Genomic DNA, 20,051 nt, shown 5'->3' on the forward strand with positions numbered 1-20,051 from the left:
TTACTTGGCTCAACCATTGGCTTGGCGGCCCAAGCTTGGACTCAAAGCTTGCTTGGCCAGCCACATAAGGTTGGGTAGGAAGGTGGGTATATGTGGGTATATCACTTTATAAATAAGAGGCTACAATAGGGACCGAGAGGAGGAATTGGTTTTGGTCTCCCGATGAAATTAAGCTTCCTGTGTTCGCCCTGAACACCCAACTTAATTTCATCAATAATAATTCATACCACTAAGGAATTATTATTGAACTACCACACCAATCCCAAATTACATTTTGAGCTCCTTCTTATCATGAGTGTGTTAGTCTCCCTGTGTTTAAGATACAGAATGCCCACTAATTAAATGAGTTACTGACAATTCACTTAATTAGTATCTAGCTCCAAGAGTAGTACCACTCAACCTTATCGTCATGCCAGACTAAGTCCACCTGCAGGGTTCACATGACAATCCTTATGAGCTCCTCTTGGGGACATCATCAACCTTGATTACTAGGACACAGTTTCCTTCTATAATCAACAACACACACTATAAATAATATCATTTCCCAACTTATCGGGCCTATTGATTTATCGAACTAAATCACACCCTTTGATAAGTCAAAGAAATAAATGTTAGATATATGTGCTTGTTATTATATCAGGATTAAAGCACACACTTCCTCCATTGTTATGGCTTTACCTTCTAAAGTAAACACAAAACCCCCGAGGTTGACTTACCATTTGTCCCTTTCTGATTGGAAGTCAAAATCTGTGTAACCCACAGGAAGCAAATCATCTGCTTGGTAAACCAGCATATAATCTCTAGTCCTTCTCAGGTACTTTAATATATGCTTTACATCAATCCAATGTCCTTGTCCAGGGTTACTTTGATAGATCAATGTAACCATGACAACCGGGGAGTACGAACTATTCAAGGAAGTTGAGAGGCGGGCAACTTCTGAAAAACAAACCACTGCTTCCCGACTACGCAAGATGCCATAAGCCTTTAAAGAGCCAACCCACATCTCTGATTGAGGTTCGAAAAGAAAGCAACCCCAGGATTTTCCTCAGGCCTTCTATAGAGAACCTGACCTGGGGTATTATCAACAAGATCCTAGCGGCCACAACAACAAGAAGGAGCAACCACAAGTCTCTATGACGAAAAGCTCTCCTCCTAGAGATTCAAGGAAAGGGAAGGCCCCAGTTCTTCGCAAAGAGCCCCACACTGAGCCTGACGAAAAAGTGCCCTTCTCCTCAAGGATATTAAAAGAAAAGTTACCCAAAGGGTACAAACCCCCAGCTATCGGAGAATACGATGGCAGTAAAGACCCTGAAGATCATCTTCAAAAATTTAGAAACGCGTCAATACTACACCAGTACAGCGATGCTGTCATATGCCGGGTATTTTTGAACACCCTGTCCGGCTCAGCGCAAAAATGGTTTAATGGGTTGTCGTCCGGATCCATCACCTGCTTCCAAGAGTTCAAGACCGCTTCCTTGTGCCACTTTGCCAACAGCCAGAAGTATCAAAAAATAGACCACTGCCTCTTCACTCTTAAGCAAGGGCCAATCGAACCATTAAGGAGTTATATTAAGCATTTCAACCAGGTAGCTCAGGATGTCCCGACAGCCACCTCGGAGATACTCATGAGTGTCTTCTCTCATGGGTTGGTAGAGGGAGAGTTTTTTAGGGATCTCATTCGAGATCCGGCAAAGAATTTTGATGGGATGTTAGAAAGGGCCGCCAGCTATATCAACATGGAGGAGGCCCAAGCGGCACGAAGGAAGGCTCACTGGGCACCCTCTACCGTTAATAAGCTGGAGAAACGTATACCTCAACAGCCAGCTCAACCACTCCCTCACACTCGGGAAGTTAGACCATTTTTCCCACCCGGTCAGGATTCCCACTCAACGCCACGGGTAGCTACAGTCCATGCTCCCCGGCCTGGCCCTTGGGGTCCGTGATACTGTACTTACCATCGATCTCACACACACGCTACTAATGATTGTTTTCAGTTTGCTCGTGATTCTCGACGCGCTGCCAAGTTGGGTTTGCCACTACCCGAGCTAGCTCCTCAGGGGAAGAGAATGATGGAGGACCAACGCGTTGCGGTAGGTCAGGGAGGCCGACCCCACTCAGACTCGGCGGGGCGAGTACTCAGCAACCCAGTCACAGTGGGGAGAAAGGAGAAGCCCACGAAGAAGAGAATAGGGGCAATACAGCTATCCGGGAAATAAGCATGATCTCTAGAGGGCCTACAGATGGAGATTCTGGCAGAGCCCGCAAGTCACACGAGCGTCGCCTAAAGATCCATGCTGTCGGATGCAACCCGGAACAAGCTACTGTCCCTATCATCAACTTCGGACCACAAGATCTCGAAGGAGTAGAGCTGCCCCATGATGATGCCCTCATCATCAAAGCTGTTATATCCAATAGTCTCGTGGCTAGAGTTTTTGTTGACATCGGAAGTTCTGTTAATGTATTGTTTCAAACTGCATTTGAGGAGATGCAAATTGACGTCGGCGAGCTTCAATTGGTGGCCACTTCTTTGTATGAGTTCACTAGTAATGCGGTGAAGCCCATGGGTCAGATCAGGCTGGTCATTTCCCTGGGCAGTGAGTCGTTGGTGCGTACTAGGAGAAGCACCTTCATAGTGGTGGATTCCCCCTTGTCCTACAATGTCATTCTGAGCAGACCAGCACTACATGAATTCCGAGCCGCTGTTTCTACATTTCACCAGAAAATCAAGTTCCCGGTAGGGGACCAAGTCGGGGAGGTTAAAGGAGAGCAATTTGTCTCTAGAAGATGCTATGTGGATATGGTTAAAGTAGAAGCTCGCAAAGCACAGAAGACTCCTGATAGGGGCGTCCATGCTATTCAAGAAGAACCCCACCCCTTAGCAGAAGAACCCATCCCTTGGGAGGAAGTCCAATTGCATCCTAAACGCCCAGAGAGTCTCACTCGTATAGCCAGTGATTTGTCAGCCCAGCTTAAAGAAGAGCTGATCCAGTGCCTGACCCGCAACAGGGATGTCTTCACCTGGTCTCCTGAAGAATTTCTAGGGGTCAGACCTAAAGTAGCAGAGCATAAGTTACATCTTCTGCCTGATGCCCGGCCGGTCAAGCAGAAGAAGAGGAATTTCTCGGTCGATCAAAATAAAATTATCCGAGCTAAGGTAGACCAGCTGAAGAAGGCGGGCGGGCCACATTAGAGAACTACAATTCCCTTCTTGGCTCTCTAATGTAGTCCTGGTAGCTAAGTCTAACAACAAGTGGAGAGTTTACATTGATTTCAGGGATCTTAATTGCGCCAGCCCCAAAGATTGTTACCCTCTTCCCAGAATCGACCAGATGATAGACTCAACCGCTGGTTGTAAAAGAATCTACATGTTGGATGCTTAACAGGGGTATCACCAAATTCCCCTAGCAGTAGAAGATCAGGAGAATGTCAGCTTCATCACAACAGACGGTACTTTTTGTTACACTGTCTTGCCTTTTGGGCTCAGAAATGCAGGAGCTACCTATTAAAGGATGATGGATAAAATTTTTCGAGAGCAGATCGGTCGAAATGTATAGGTCTATGTAGAGGATATACTAATCAAGTCTCCCTTTGCCATAAACTTGATTACTGATGTAGAAGAAACTAACGATACCCTGCGACAGTATGGACTAAAGTTTAATCCATTAAAGTGCTTGTTCGGGGCTTGAGGAGGGAAATTCTTAGGATACCTGGTGACCGAACGAGGAATCGAAGCCAATCTGGAAAAGGTTCAAGCATTGCGTGATATGAAGACTCCTTAAAATCTAAAAGAAGCACAAAAATTGGTGGGTCAGATAACAGCTCTATATCGGTTTATTTCTCGGTCTACGTATCGAGCGGCGCCCTTCTTCAAAGTGCTCAGGAAGGCCTCCAAGTTTCAATGGGATCGAGCAGCACCCTGGCTTTTGAAGAGCTAAAGAAGTATCTGGAAGCTCTATCTTCTTTGTTCAAGGCAATTGCAAGGGAACCGCTCTGGGTTTATCTGTCAGCTACCCCTGAGGCTGTAGGGGCAGTGCTGATAAAAGAGAAAGATAATGTACAAAGGTCAGTGTACTTTTTCATTCATTTATTGAAAGGGGCTGAATCTCGATATACATCCGTGGAAAAGTTGGTGTATGGATTGGTGCTCATGGCTTGTCACTTGAGGCCCTATTTCTTAGCACACCCCATCACAGTCCTAACCAATAGCACCATGGGCAAAGCTCTAACTAATGTATAAGTGGCAGGGCGTCTCATCAAGTGGGCAACTGAACTAGGAGAATATGATATACAATATCATCCTCGCATGGCCATTAAAGATTGCTACCCTCTTCCCAGAATCGACCAGATGGTAGACTCAACCGCAGGCTATGAAAGAATCTACATGTTGGTTGCTTATCAGGGGTATCACCAAATTCCCCTAGTAGTAGAAGATCAGGAGAAGGTCAGCTTCATCACAGCAGACGGTACATTTTATTATGCTGTCATTCCTTTTGGGCTCAGAAATGCAGGAGCTACCTATCAGATGATGATGGATAAAATTTTTCGAGAGCAGATCAGTCAAAATGTATTGGTTTATGTAGACGATATACTAATCAAGTCTCCCTTTGCCATAAACTTGATTACTGACGTAGAAGAAACTAGCGATACCCTGCGGCAGTATGGACTAAAGTTGAATCCATTAAAGTGCTTGTTCGGGGATCGAGGAGGGAAATTCTTAGGATACCTGGTGACCGAATGGGGAATCGAAGCTAATCCGGAAAAGGTTCAAGCATTGCGTGATATGAAGACTCCTCAAAATCTAAAAGAAGTGCAAAAATTGGTGGGTCGGATAACAGCTCTGTCTCGGTTTATTTCTCGGTCTGCGGATCGAGCGGCACCCTTCTTCAAGGTGCTCAGGAAGGCCTCCAAGTTTCAGTGGGATGAAGAGTGTACCCAGGCTTTTGAAGAGCTAAAGAAGTATCTGGAAGCTCTGCCTTCTTTGTTCAAGCCCATTGTAGGGGAACCGCTTTGGGTTTATCTGTCATCTACCCTTAGGCTGTAGGGGCAGTGTTGATAAAAGATCAAGACAATGTACAAAGGCCAGTGTACTTTTTCAGTCACTTATTAAAAGGGGTTGAATCTCGATATACATCCTTGGAAAAGTTGGTGTATGGATTGGTGCTCATGGCTCGTCACTTGAGGCCCTATTTCTTAGCACATCCCATCACAGTCTAACCAATAGCACCATGGGCAAAGCTCTGACTAATGTAGAAGTGGCAGGGCGTCTCATCATGTTGGCAATTGAACTAGGAGAATACGATATACAATATCAACCTCGCACGCCCATTAAAGAGCAAGCCTTGGCGAATTTCTTAACAGAGGTTCATCAAACAGACTCTGAAGAAACTTGGAAGATTTAAGTGGACGGGTTAGCCACTCAGCAAGGAAGTGGCATAGGAATCCTTCTGATATCCCTTCAGGAGGATATACTGCAGCTAGCTGTCCGGTTGAATCTTAGAGCTACTAATAAAGAAACAGAGTATGAAGCCTTATTAGCCAGGTTGCAAGCCACCCGACATGTGGGAGCCACTCGGGTGATAGTTTACTCAGATTCTCAGTTAGTGACTCAGCAAGTGACATGTAATTATGAAGTGAATAGCGGCAAGTTACAAATATATCGAGAAGCATATGAAAGAATGAAAGAAGAATTCAAGGAAGCCACCGTAGCCAAAATCCCCAGGGTGGAAAATGAAAGAGCAAATGAGTTAGCCAAGATGGCCAGTTCTTTGACTACTTGGGTATTAGATCGGTCAATAGCACAAACCTTCCACATAGCTCAGATAGATTTGCAAAACAATAGGGAAGAGCCGATTGATTGGAGGGCCTCAATGATCAACTATCTTCAGCAGCGTATTTTACCAGCCGACCCTGAAGAAGCGAGACTGGTTAGGAAAAAAGCTCATGCTTACACAATGGTCGGGGATCAATTATACAAGCGAGCATTTTCTAGGTCATTGCTCAAATGTTTAGGAATGGAAGAAGCGGGCCATGCTTTGCAGGAAATACACCTGGGTTGTTGTGGCAATCACGCAGGAAGAAGGACGTTAGCCTGAAAAATACTACTGGCCAGTTATTTCTGGGTCACCTTATAGAAGGATACTCAACAACTAGTAAATACCTGCCTGTCCTGTCAAAGACATCAAAATTTAACGCATCGGCCAACTGCACTGCTGAAAACATCCATAGTTTCGTGTCCCTTTGATCAATGGGGTATAGACATCGTAGGACCCTTCCCCATGGCACCCGGTCAGAAACGTTTGCTGCTTGTGGATGTGGATTACTTTTCCAAATGGGTAGAGGTCGAGGCCCTGGCCAAGATCACGGAAGGAGCTGTCATTCAGTTTTTGTGGGAAAACATTCTCTAACGATTTGGCATACCCCATAAACTGGTTTCTAACAACGGGAGATAGTTCCAAGGTCGAAAGATCTAGGCTTGGTGTCAAAGGGTTCGGTATTATTCAAGCCTTCACGTCTGTGGCGTATCCACAGAGTAATGGACAGACGGAAGTTGTCAATATGGAGATTGTGCGAGGGCTGAAAGTAAAATTAGATCATGTAGGAGGTGATTGGGTGGAAGAGTTACCAAGTATCCTCTGGGCCTGATGTGAGCCAAGAAGAGGCATTGAAGGGAATTGGGGGACCCATGACGAGGTCTAAGACTAAGAGAATGAAGCAAGCTTTGGAAAGCTTAATAATGGGGCTCAAGGAAAAGGAGGATCAATGCATAAGGGAGGCAACAACTAAATGGATCACCATTCCTTCAAATTGAAAGTGAAATTGGACCAACATGAGGACCATTTTCGTATGCATTTTTGGGTGGTTTTTTTCTAAAGTGACTTTTGATGTCCTTTGTGGGGTTTTAATGCATTTTTTAGAGTTCCTAAGCTAGTATAATAAATATCATGCATTCATGATTGCATTAAGCTAGTATTAGGGATTAGTGGTTGCATTAGTGGATAATAAATACCATGCATGCAAGCATGATATTTATTACATAATTAGTGCATAGTAGATCTTAAGGGATGTTAAATAGGAGAACTCTTGTATGGAAAATCAAATAAGTTTGAATGAAAATTTTAGTTTCTCTTTGGTGAGAGCTTCCTTCTAATTCTTAGGCAAAGAACTAATTCCGATCTTATCAAGGCAACTTGTGGTGATCAAACCCCATGACTTATCACTCACCTTCTCATCTTGCTTGAGTGTGGCATCAATACCCTTCCCCAAGCCGAATTTCAAGGCAATCCATTTACAAGGTTCCTTATCATTTGGTAACAGAGCCTTGGCTCCTTGATTTTCAGGTTTGTGTCTTGTTTTCATCTTTGTTCTTGTCCATCTTAGTTGATCTCTCCGTCCCTATCTGTCGTAAATTTCTATTCACTATTTGGGTCCTCAACTAAAAAAAAAAAAAAGAAGGAAAATTCAAAAAAAAAAGAGGAATCATTAGTCATTTCTGATTAAATAAAAAAAGAAAAAAAAGGAGGATTTGTGAATTGAAAGGTCTCAATATTCTTTCTTTGTGAAATCTGAATTCAAAGATATTCCTTTCATTGCTCTTGATCGTTGCTAAATTTCTCGTTTTATCCGTTTATTTCTCTTGTTCTACTCATATTTCTCTTGTTGGTTTCATGTTCACTTGATTGTCTACTTTATGTCTTGAGAAAGACATTGATAAGGTTCTTTCCTTAAGAGCTTATAAAGGAAGCTGAGTGGATAAATTTGAGTGCAACCACATGAGTAGAGTGGTGAGGTCCGTCTAACATTTCTTTTATAATTTTCCTTGTCATCTTCTTCTTTTTTTTTTTTTTTTGCAAGCATGAGTGGGGAAAAATCACCTTACTCCCCTAAGTGAGATCTTAATAGGCTTCAAATGGAGGCACTTACTCAACAATTTGAAAGGATGTTTCAAAGAAAACTTGAAGAAATACACGAAAGGATGGACCGACTTGAAGGAGAAAATGTCTCCAACTGTGGGGGCAATTCTAATCATGAAGAATCTCATCAAAGTGACCCATTCTATGATTCACCAAGAGAAAGAAGGAGACATGAAGGGGGAAGAAGACGTGAGAGAGGAGGTAGAGACCATAGACGAGAAGATGATCTAGGGGGTGTGAAAGTCCAGATACCTTCCTTCCAAGGGAGGAATGACCCCGAAACATATCTTGAGTGGGAGATGAAAATAGAGCAAATCTTCTCATGCCATAATTACAATGATGCAAAGAAAGTAAAGGTGGTTGCCCTTGAGTTCACCGATTATGCCTTAATTTAGTGGGATCAATTGCAAAAGGAGAGAAGAAGGTATGGAGAGCATCCTATCAACACTTGGGACGAAATGAAGACTTTGATGAGAAGGAGATTTGTGCCTTCCCACTACCACAGGGAATTGCACAACAAATTGCAAAGACTCACCCAAGGGAGTAGGAGTGTGGATGATTACTACAAGGAGATGGAGGTGGCTTTGATTAGAGCCAATATTGTGGAGGATAGGGAAGCTACCATGGCTCGATTTCTCCATGGCCTAAACCGAGATATTAGAGACATTGTGGAGTTACAACATTATGTGGAGCTTGATGACTTAGTGCATCAAGCAATGAAAATAGAGCAACAATTAAAGAGAAAGGGCGTTATGAAGAAATCCTCTTCTCCAAACTACTTTTCAGGTTGGAAGGACAAGCCAAAGAAGGAGGGTTCTTCTTCAAATTCTAAGGAGGCAGCAAGCACTAAGAAGTCTATTCCTACTACCTCTTCTTCCACTTCTAAGAGTAGGGATATCAAATGTTTTAGGTGTTTGGGAAAAGGTCATATTGCATCTGAATGCCCGAATAAGAAGACTATGGTGGTGAGGGATAATGGGAGTATCTCTAGTGAAGAAATTTCTTCTCATTCCTCTTCCTCAAGCAATGAGGAAAATGATGGAGCAGCCTATGCATAAGATGGAGATCTCTTGGTGGTTAGGAGATTATTGGGAAGCCAAGCCAAGGAGCATGAGGAGGACCAAAGAGAAAATATTTTTCATACCCGCTGCCTTATTCAAGGTAAGACATGCTCTATGATCATTGATGGTGGAAGTTGTACCAATGTGGCAAGCACTAGGTTGGTCACCAAACTCAACCTCAAGACTACACCACATGCAAGACCATATAAACTCCAATGGCTAAGTAATAGTGGTGAATTGGTAGTGAACCAGCAAGTGTTGATTAATTTTCCCATTGGCAAATATGAAGATCAAGTTTTATGTGATATTGTGCCTATGGAGGCAAGCCACATTTTTCTTGGAAGACCTTGGCAGTTTGATAGGCGAGCTCACCATGATGGATTCTCCGACAAGCTCTCTTTTGTCCACAATTCTCGCAAAGTCACACTTGTACCGTTATCACCTAAGGAGGTTTGTGAGGATCAAATAAAAATGAGAGAGAAAAGAGAAAAAGAAGAGCGAGAGCTTAAGAAAAAGAAAGAGTGTGAAAAAAAAATACTTGATTTTGATGACAAAATTCAAAAGAAAAGAGAGAATGAGGAAAAGAAAGAGAGAAAAATAGAAAATTTGTTTACAAGAGGAAGTGAGGCAAAGAAAGCTTATTTGACAAAGCAACCTATATTTCTTCTTTTATGCAAGGAAACTTGCTTGGAATCTAATACTGACTCCTTGCCTAGTGATGTTGTTGTTATTTTGCAGGATTTTGAGGTTGTGTTTCCCAAGGAAGTACCTCACGGTTTGCCTCCAATGAGGGGGATTGAACACCAAATAAACCTTATTCCTAGCTCTTCTCTTCCCAATAGGCTAGCCTATAGGAGCAACCCTCAAGAAAGAAAGGAGATACAAAATCAAGTAGAGTTATTGCAAAAAGGGGGTCAGATAAAGTTTAAGTCCTTGTGATGTACTCATAATTCTTGTGCCTAAAAAGGATGGATCATGGAGGATGTGCACTGACTGTAGAGCCATCAACAACATCACAATTCGGGATAGACATCCTATCCCTAGACTTGATGATTTGCTTGATGAATTTCATGGTGCTTGCTTCTTTTCTAAAATTGATTGGAAAATAGCTTTCAAAACCAAATATAGATTGTATGAATGGTTGGTAATATTTTTTGGGTTAACTAATGCACCAAGTACTTTTATGAGGCTTATGAACCATGTCTTATGAGAATTTCTTGGAAAATTTGTGGTAGTATACTTTGATGATATTCTGGTATATTCTAAGAGTTTTGTTGAGCATATTGCACATTTCCAATCTGTCTTGCATGTCCTTAGAAAGGAAAAAACTATATGCTAATTTGGAAAAGTATTCTTTTTGCACTAATCATGTGGTTTTTCTTGGTTTTGTCATAAATTCTAAAGGAGTGCAGGTTGATGAAGGGAAAGTTAAGGTCATTTGAGATTGGCCAACTCCTAAAACTGTGAGTGAGGTTAGGAGCTTCCATGGGTTGGAAAGTTTCTATAGGAGGTTTGTGAAGAATTTCAGCACAGCGGCAGCACCCCTAAATGAAATTGTTAAGAAAAACATGGGTTTTAGATGGGGAGAGAATCAAGAAAATGCATTTCAAACACTTAAGGATAAACTCACACACGCACCCATTCTTGCTTTACCTGATTTTTCCAAATCATTTGAAATTGAATGTGATGCATCTCATGTGGGTGTTGGGGTTGTTTTACTTCAAGATGGTCATCCCATTTCATATTTTAGTGAGAAACTAAGTGGCGTCACTCTCAACTATTCCACTTATGATATAAAATTATATGCACTTGTTAGAGCATTGCAAACATGGCAACATTATCTTTTGCCTAAAGAATTTGTCATTAATAGTGATCATGAATCTTTGAAGTATTTGAAAGGGCAAGGAAAGCTCAACAAAAGGCATGACAAATGGGTCGAATTTCTTGAACAATTTTCGCATGTGATTAAGCATAAGCAAGGAAAGGTAAATGTTGTAGCAGATGCACTTTCAAGAAGGTATAACTTGTTAGCTACACTTGAAACTAAATTGCTTGGCTTTGAACATATTAAGGAATTGTATGTACATGATAATGAGTTTTCCCAATTATATGTTGTGTGTGAAAAGAAATCACAAAATGGGTTTGTTAGGCATGACAACTACTTGTTTAAGAATAATAGACTTTGTGTGCCTAGAGGATCCATGCATAAATTGCTAGTTAGGGAAGCACATGAGGGGGGTTTAATGGGACACTTTGGGGTTCAAAAGACCTTAGAAATGCTGCTTGAACATTTTCATTGGCCACACATGAAACACGATGTGCAGAAATTTTGTGCACGGTGCATTGTGTGTAGAAAAGAAAAATCTAAGCCATTAACTCTTGGACTTTACACGCCTTTGCCTATTCCTAATTTTCCTTGGACTGACTTGTCTATGGATTTTGTTTTAGGGCTACCACATACTCAAAAAGGTAAGGACTCCATTTTTATGGTAGTTGATAGATTCTCCAAGATGGCACACTTCATACCTTGCCACAAAGTGGATGATGTAACTCATGTGGCAGATTTGTTTTTCAAAGAGGTGGTAAGACTTCATGGCATGCCTAGGAGCATTGTTTCAGATTGTGACACTAAATTTTTAAGCCATTTTTGGAGGACCTTATGAAACAAGCTGGGAACAAAGCTTCTTTTCTCCACCACATGCCACCCACAAACTGACGGCCAGACTGAGGTGGTAAATAGGACACTTTCTACTCTTCTTAGAGCAATTATTAAGAAGAACATTAAATCTTGGGAAGAATGTTTACCTCATGTTGAATTTTCTTATAATAGGGCGGTCCATTCTACTACTCAATTTTCTCCTTTTGAGATTGTTTATGGGTTCAATCCACTGACACCTCTTGATTTGCTTCCTTTACCTAACACTTCTTCTTTAGTTCACAAGGATGGCAAAACAAAGGCAGAATATGTGAAGAAGCTTCATGAGCAAGTTAATGCTCAAATTGAGAAGAAAATGGAGCAATATGTAAATCGAGTCAATAAAGGGAGAAAAAGAGTTGTCCTTGAACCCAGTGATTAGGTGTGGGTTCATAGGAGGAATGAACGGTTTCCTACCCAAAGGAAATCAGAGCTTCAACCAAGAGGAGGTGGACCATTCCATGTGTTGGAAAGAATTAATGACAATGCTTACAAACTTGATTTGCCTGGTGAGTATGGTGTTATGCAACATTTAATGTGGCTGATTTGAGTCCTTTTGATGTAGGTGATGAAGATCTAAATTCGAGGACGAATTCACCTAAAGAAGGAGGGAATGATGTGAGCCAAGAAGAGGCATTGAAGGGAATTGGGGGACCCATGATGAGGTCCAAGACTAAGAGAATGAAGCAAGCTTTGGAAAGCTTAATAATGGGGCTCAAGGAAAAGGAGGATCAATGCACAAGGGAGGCAACAACTAAATGGATCACATTCCTTCAAATTAAAAGTGAAATTGGACCAACATGAGGACCATTTTCGTATGCATTTTTGGGGGGTTTTTTCGAAAGTGACTTTTTGATGTCCTTTGTAGGTTTTTAATACATTTTTGAGAGTTCCTAAGCTAGTATAATAAATACCATGCATGCGTGGTTGCATTAAGCTAGTATTAGGGATTAGTGGTTGCATTAGTGGATAATAAATACCATGCATGCAAGCATGATATTTATTGCATAATTAGTGTATAGTGGATCTTAAGGGATGTTAAATAGGAGAACTCTTGTATGGAAAGTCAAGTTTGAATGAAAATTTTAGTTTCTCTTTGGTGAGATCTTCCTTCTAGTTCTTAGGCAAAGAACTAATTCCAATCTTATCAAGGCAACTTGTGGCGATCAAACCCCATGACTTATCACTCACCTTCTCATCTTGCTTGAGTGTGGCGTCAATACCCTTCCCCAAGCTGAATTTCAAGGCGATCCATTTACAAGGTTCTTTATCAATTATTATTTCCAAAAATTTATTAGGAAGACTACTTGGTGATGTATGGAAGCTAGGTTATTCTACTCGGTGTTATTGCCTTGCCTGGTATTGTATGAAGATTAATGTATATTGCATAAGGAAAGCATGTGAGATATAATCTTATTAGTAATATTGGTGGTTTTGAAGATACGCAAGGAGAACAGGTGTCACCCAATACTACATATATAGTTTAGTATTTAATTGTGATTTTCTTTCAATAATTGCATATAGTTACATGTCCCCGCATGAAAAACTTTAATCAAACTTGTTCAAGAGATCCCCTGGGAGCTCTCTGAGGAGTCTATATTGGTCTATAGATTGGTGAAAAGGTTCTGAGGATAGATGACCGCTCTCCTGCAGTTGTCGAATCACTCCCCCCACGGCATGGTCAAGTGTCCCAAAAAATTTCTTAGCTAAATTTATTTTAAAATCAATGGAGTTTATCTGGGCTTCTCATGCATCTAACTCTATTTGTTGTTGTAGCAGCACAAAATTCTTAGTAGATAGCTTCTGAGTTAAGTCAGGAGAACGGGACGCATGTCTAATCCTCAACTCTTCTAGTAAAGTAGTCTTGTGAGCTAGATCTGAAAGGGCTTTATCTTTCATTGCTCTCTCAACTTGGAGCTTGGACTCATTGCTTTGCAATTGAAGCTCTAAATTCTACTTGTCCATTGGTTGAGACTTCAATAACTGCTGGCAGTCTTGTAAAGTTTTTCCATCCCGGAAATAAGCTCAGCCTACTCCCCTATTTTTTCTCTACAAAAGGATCTTCTTGTTATTGGGAACAGTGGAAGTAGCTTGTAGTTCTACAATGTAATCCTTCAAAATTTTGTTGGCTCTCTCTAGATCCACAACCAGCTCGCTCAAGTGTAATCCAGAGGCGTTCATAAAAGCAACTTAAGAAAACTTTGTTATAAACTTACCACAGTAGTATTTTGGTTGTGTTCTTCAGCATACTTGGAGATCGTAGTTCCTAGCGCTTGTTTGTATGATTGCACCCATGACTTGGCTAATGAGTCCTTCAACTTGAGTATCCCTTAAGGTAAGGGTGAAATGACATCCATTCCTTGTTGGGACTGTAACCCAACAAACTATTTGAAGAGACATGGGGAAAGGGAAGTGCAAGAGGGATCTCGGGCAGTCATGAATGAATGGGAGCTAGTTGGATAGGTAAAGATGGTGATGTTGGTCCAACTGACCTAGGACCTTGGGCAGGTACTAATCCTTCAGACACCTGGCTGGTCGATCTCTTATTAGACAAATGCTTGGCTGGGGAGTAATTGAAGTAATGCTTAAAGCTAGTGGAGTAATTGGCTGAGTAGTGATAGGAAGTTAATGTTGTCTCGGGAGGTCAGATAATTGGGTGAATCACATGAAACATAGGTATGAAAAGGCATGACCTCATCATAGCAATTATAAAATGAGAATGACTATGTTTTTGAGACCTAAGCTGTCACGCCCCGGAGGAGTCTCTGTCCGAGAAAATTTCGGCAGCATCTCCCCTGTACGGCGGACAATCTGAAACTTTTCTACATATCTCTATACCTCAGCCACATGCAGCTGGAAGAATAATAATAAATATAACACAACCACACAAACATCCACGCAGTTGTATATAATCAAACAAAGCAGTAATACTCTGACTCGAAAACCACCCTACTCAACTACACTCGTAAAACACAAATCCGACAAACTTACCTCTTCTGCCGTCCAGGCAGGCATGTAGTAAAAACATATCGAATAGAACATCCATCAATATCGCAAAAAAACCATACAATGTCCAAGTATCCAAATAACCAAGTCCACACATAATCAAATAAGAACAAAACTAAATGATAGATAAATCATCGAGGTCTGCAGGGATCTAGCACTACGTGCAGTGAGGACTAGCGACTGGAACTGCTCCGGACAACCTCAACCTGAAAATATAACAACAATGAAGGCGGGGTGAGTCCAACACTCAGCAGGTACAATTGATATGCAAAGTAAAGAAAATAACACCTAGAACTAATCATGCGTACAGTCTCCTGATAAAAATAAAGGTAAATGCAAACCGAAGTAAACAGGAGAGAAACTGTACTAACCAGGACCCGGTATAAGGACAAACAATCCGAAAGGTATAGAAGACATGTATGCATGTCAAACATAGGTATCCAAACAATATGCAGCATATAAATGCAGCAAACACAATCACAAACAATAAATGCATCATGCATATGATGCCAATGTCATGGTCACCCTGACGCCAGTCAGCCAACTCATAACAAAAGTGGGACTGAGTGGGTAGAGCTGTGACAACCGTGCACTCTGTATCACTACCCCTGATGAGTGACCGAGTGGACGGGATGTTGTCGGAGTACACACGTACTCCTACCCCAAATCATAAATGGGGGAGCGCAATGCTCTCATCTCCCGGTACGCTATGACGGGGATGGATCTCTAAGGTGCTACACGCTGCGTCACACTACCCATGAGCGGACCAACGGAGCACCGGAAGAGCCAAACTGACATGCTACCACGCTGTGTCACGCTACCCATGAGCGTCACAACGGAGCAGCGAACAGTGATGAAACTGGCAATGTGCTCAACAATAATGGAGCAATCTATCACACAGCATGCGATCATGCAAATGGTGCATGTCACTAAGCATGGTAATATACTAAACCAACCTCTGGACATATAACAATGGGCACCATAGTGAATAAATCATATCAAGATATACTGATCAATAAGGTATCAAACCTAGGTCCTGAACATGTGAAACATGGTTATATCACTACCCCTATGAGCATGTGTAATCAGGTACATAACAACACGAAATGCAAAACAAACAATCAATCAAGCAGGTAACAGGTAATCGGGTAGTGATTAACCGAAACAAATGAGGAACATAATTAATGCAACTTGTTAATTTCATTACTATGCATATCAAAGACAATAAGTCAAAAGTACCCGCCTCCAATAAGAATGTCCAATATAGTCCAATCCGATAATTGAGATACTCGTCTCGCGTCAAGGTCCTGTATATTAAACATAATGTCTAGTTTAGCTAATTCTATCATACCACATTTAGCCAAAATAAATTCTAATCCAATTTAAGAAGTTCTAAATTGGATCTAACTAATCAATCCAACAAAATCAACGAACCCTCTTGTTAAAATCATAAATCGGATCTAACCCAAACTTAGGTGAAATCCCACGTTTTAACCACAATTACCTCCTCTGAATCAGTTATCCTACACCAAATAGCATTTATTCATATTAAGCTATATCAGATATGAAATTTCCAACCTTTACTCCAGTACAATGTTGCCCCTGTGGACACACGGCTAGAATATGCAGATGTTGGACAATGCTAGCCGGAAAACCTTGCTGCCACAAATCTGTTGTCAACACCACAAAGAAACTATTACTTATCTGTAGGCTGACCACAACCAAACCCAGCAGAGCTAGGGTTCGGATCCGGCAATAAAAGTAAACCTAGGGCAAGGAAAAAGGGTCAGCTACCTTCACCAGGGCAGAGACTAAATGGTGGTGCTGATCCTTTCTTCCGGTGAGATTTTGTGGCAATCTGTCGACGGCGTCAGTGCTAGGGCTGGAAACAGCCGGCGCCAAGTGTAGAGGAGAAGGAGAAGACGCCACAGAGAAGATGGCCAGGGCACACGTGCAGATAAATGGATCTGTGGAGTCGATAGTGCCTGGGGACGGACTTGGTGGACTGGCACAGAGGAGATCGGAGAGGGGCGGCGGCGCTGGGTCGAACCTAGTGGCCGGCGATGTCTCGGAAAGAAGAAAGGAGGGGGTCGCGGTGGCTGGCGCTGCTTCGGTCCAGAGAGGGCAGCGGCAAGGGATCGGCGGAGTCGGCAGAAACAAGAGAAAGTGGTGGCGGCACCGGCGCTAGGGCATGGAAGGGGTCAGCGTCGGTAGAGGAAGGGCGGCGGTGGCGCTGTACAAAGGCTAGGGCAGAAGAGGAGAGGAGTTCGGCTCAGGGGGAGGAAGAAGAAATCGGCGCGATGGGGAGAGGAAAGGAACTGTCGCGGCCAGTTAGAGCCGGCGTCGGGCGCGAGAGAAGAAAATAGGCGCGGGTGAGGGCACGGGGTTTTGGCGAGGAAGAGAATAAAGGAAAAGAAATAAGAAAAAGGAAAAAGGAATTTATAAAATAAACAATTCCTCGCTTAAATGGGTAGCTTAAACAGGCTTTTCCGAAATCCAAATTTTATCCCCGTTAACTCTTCCATACGAGCTCCAAAAAATTCCCGAAAAATTTCCAAAATTTCCGAAAAATTCCCTTATTAATATTCGCCTATTTTCCGGTATTTTACATTCCCCCCCACTAATAAAAATTTGGTCCCCAAATTTCGTTATCTACCATCAGCAAGTACTAACAATAGATATAGAGTATAAATGCTGAACGGTAAATAAATCACATTCCTCAAGTGAAAAGATGGGGATATCTAGCTCGGATAGTATCCTCGAGCTCCCAAGTAGCCTCCTCATCCAAATGATGCTGCCATCCGACTTTAACCAGTCGGATAGTCTTGTTCCGCAACTGACGCTCTTTCCGGTCGAGAATCCGTACCGGAACCTCCTCATAAGTAATGTCAGGCTGAACTGGAACTGGGATATCTGCCAGCACATGTGTCGGGTCATGTACGTATCTCCTCAGCATCGATACGTGGAATACATCGTGGACGCCTGCTAGGGACGGTGGTAGTGCTAGCCGGTAAGCTACCGCTCCGATCCTCTCCAAGATCTCGAAAGGGCCATTGTACCGCGGAGCTAGCTTACCTCTGAGGCCAAATCTCTTCACCCCTTTCGTGGGTGAAACTAGCAGAAATACATGGTCGCCAACAGAGAACTCCAGTGGTCTGCGTCTCCGATCAGCATAACTCTTCTGGCGGTCCTATGCCTCTGACATCCTCCGTCTGATAGTACGGACCAACTCTGCATCCTGCTGAACTCTATGAGGTCCCAACAACTGGGCCTCTCCAACCTCATCCCAGAGGACGGGTGTCCGACAAGGTCTACCATACAACGCCTCAAACGGTGCCATCTGGATAGCCGAATGAAAGCTGTTGTTGTAAGCAAACTCTACCAACGGCAGATGGTCCTCCCAACTGCCTCCGAAATCCATAACACATGACCTCAGTAGGTCTTCTAAAGTCTGAATGGTCCACTCTGACTGTCCATCTGTCTGTATATGGAAGGCTGTACTGAAACGAAGTTGTGTGCCCAAAGTCTGCTGCAGACTCTGCCAGAAACGTGACGTAAACCGTGGATCTCTATCTGATATGATACTCAACGGAACCCCATGTAGTCTGAAGATCTCCCAACAATACAGATCTGCCAATCGATCCAAGGAATCAGTCCTCCGAATCGCTAAGAAGTGCGCGGATTTAGTTAATCGATCAACGATTACCCAAATCGCGTCATGGCCTCGTCGTGTCCTCGGCAAAGCCACCACAAAGTCCATAGTAATGTGATCCCACTTCCACTCAGGAATAGGAATCCGCTAAAGTAATCCTGCAGGTCTCTAGTGCTCAGCCTTCACCTGCTGACAGACAAGACATCTAGCTACAAAATCTGCAATGTCTTTCTTCATATCGTTCCACCAGTAGGAACGCCTCAAGTCTCGATACATACGGGTCCCGCCTGGATGGATCGTAAATCGAGAACGATGAGCCTCCTGAAGTAGCTCCTGTAAGACCGGATGAGACTGAGGTACACATAATCTGCCTCGGAAGTATATAATACACTCCTCGTCTCGTGTGAACTCGGTCTGCTGCCCGGAAGCTATCTGACTGCCAATGAACTGACAATGATGATCACCAGCCTGAGCCTCTCGGATCCTCGTCCTGATCTACGACTGAGCAACCATGGTAACCAGAATACCCTGCTCTGTAGATCCCTGCTCCTCAAGGTCTAACTAAGAGAAACCCTGAACCAAGTCTATAACTGAAACTCGGTGGCAAGCCAAAGTCCCTCTGGACTTCCTGCTGAATGCATCGGCAACCACATTAGCTTTACCCGGGTGGTAGGTAATGGTACAATCGTAATCCTTCAAGAACTCCATCCATCTCCTCTGTCGGAGATTAAGCTCCTTCTGAGTGAAAATGTATTTGAGACTCTTATGATCAGTGAGAATCTCAAATGTAATTTCGTACAGGTGATGGCGCCAAATCTTCAATGCATAAATGATGGCGGCTAACTCCAGGTCATGAACTGGGTAGTTCTTCTCATGCTCCTTCAGCTGACGAGAAGCATAAGAGACTACTCTGCTGTGCTGCATCAGAACAGCGCCCAAACCCTATAGAGACGCGTCGGTGTAGAGTACAAATCCATCCTCTCCAGAAAGTAAAACCAAAACTAGAGCCGACACTAATCTCCGCTTCAGCTCCTGAAAGCTGGTCTCGCAATCCTCTGTCCACATGAACTTCATGCCTTCCCTGGTAAGACGTGGCAATGGCATAGCAATACGCGAGAAACCCTCGATAAAACGTCGGTAATATCCAGCCAATCCCAGAAAACTGCGGATCTCCTGAACTGACTTCGACTGCTCCCAACCGGTGACAGCCACGATCTTCTGAGGATCAACTGAAATACCTCTGCTAGAGACCACGTGTCCCAGAAAACTGACTGAAGATAGCCAGAATGCACACTTGCTGAACTTCGCGTACAGCTGATGCCGTCGAAGAATCCCCATAACTGTACGAAGATGCTGTGCGTGCTCTTCCTTGGAACGCGAGTAGACCAATATGTCATCAATGAAAACGATAACAAACTGATCTAGATACTCCAGAAAGATGCGGTTCATCAAGTCCATAAACACCGCTGGAGCATTGGTAAGCCCAAATGGCATTACCAAAAACTCATAATGACCGTATCTGGTACGGAACGCTGTCTTCTGAATATCTGAGTCTCTGACTCTCAGCTGATGATATCCGGATCGCAGATCAATCTTAGAATACACTGAAGTACCTCTGAGCTGATCAAACAAATCCTCAATACGTGGTAAAGGATATTTATTTTTGACGATCACTGCATTCAGCTGTCTGTAATCAATACATAACCGCATGGTGCCATCCTTTTTCT

General features: G+C 42.9%; 1 protein-coding gene across 1 annotated transcript; it reads left to right on the forward strand.

Annotated features, from left to right (window-relative positions):
• Nucleotides 1-1,133: 1,133 nt before the first annotated feature.
• On the forward strand, nucleotides 1,134-1,943 carry LOC122004347. The gene has a single exon (XM_042559251.1). The coding sequence runs from the start codon at nucleotides 1,134-1,136 to the stop codon at nucleotides 1,941-1,943; it is 810 nt and encodes a 269-aa protein (XP_042415185.1).
• The last annotated feature ends 18,108 nt before the right edge of the window (nucleotides 1,944-20,051 follow it).

The sequence above is a fragment of the Zingiber officinale genome, chromosome 7B, assembly GCF_018446385.1.
Source record: "Zingiber officinale cultivar Zhangliang chromosome 7B, Zo_v1.1, whole genome shotgun sequence".
NCBI classification, from domain to species: Eukaryota; Viridiplantae; Streptophyta; class Magnoliopsida; order Zingiberales; family Zingiberaceae; genus Zingiber; species Zingiber officinale.

Coding starts and splice junctions, on each gene's coding strand:
- LOC122004347 (XM_042559251.1), top strand. CDS start 1,134: ATGACGAAAAGCTCTCCTCCTAGAGATTCAAGGAAAGGGAAGGCCCCA.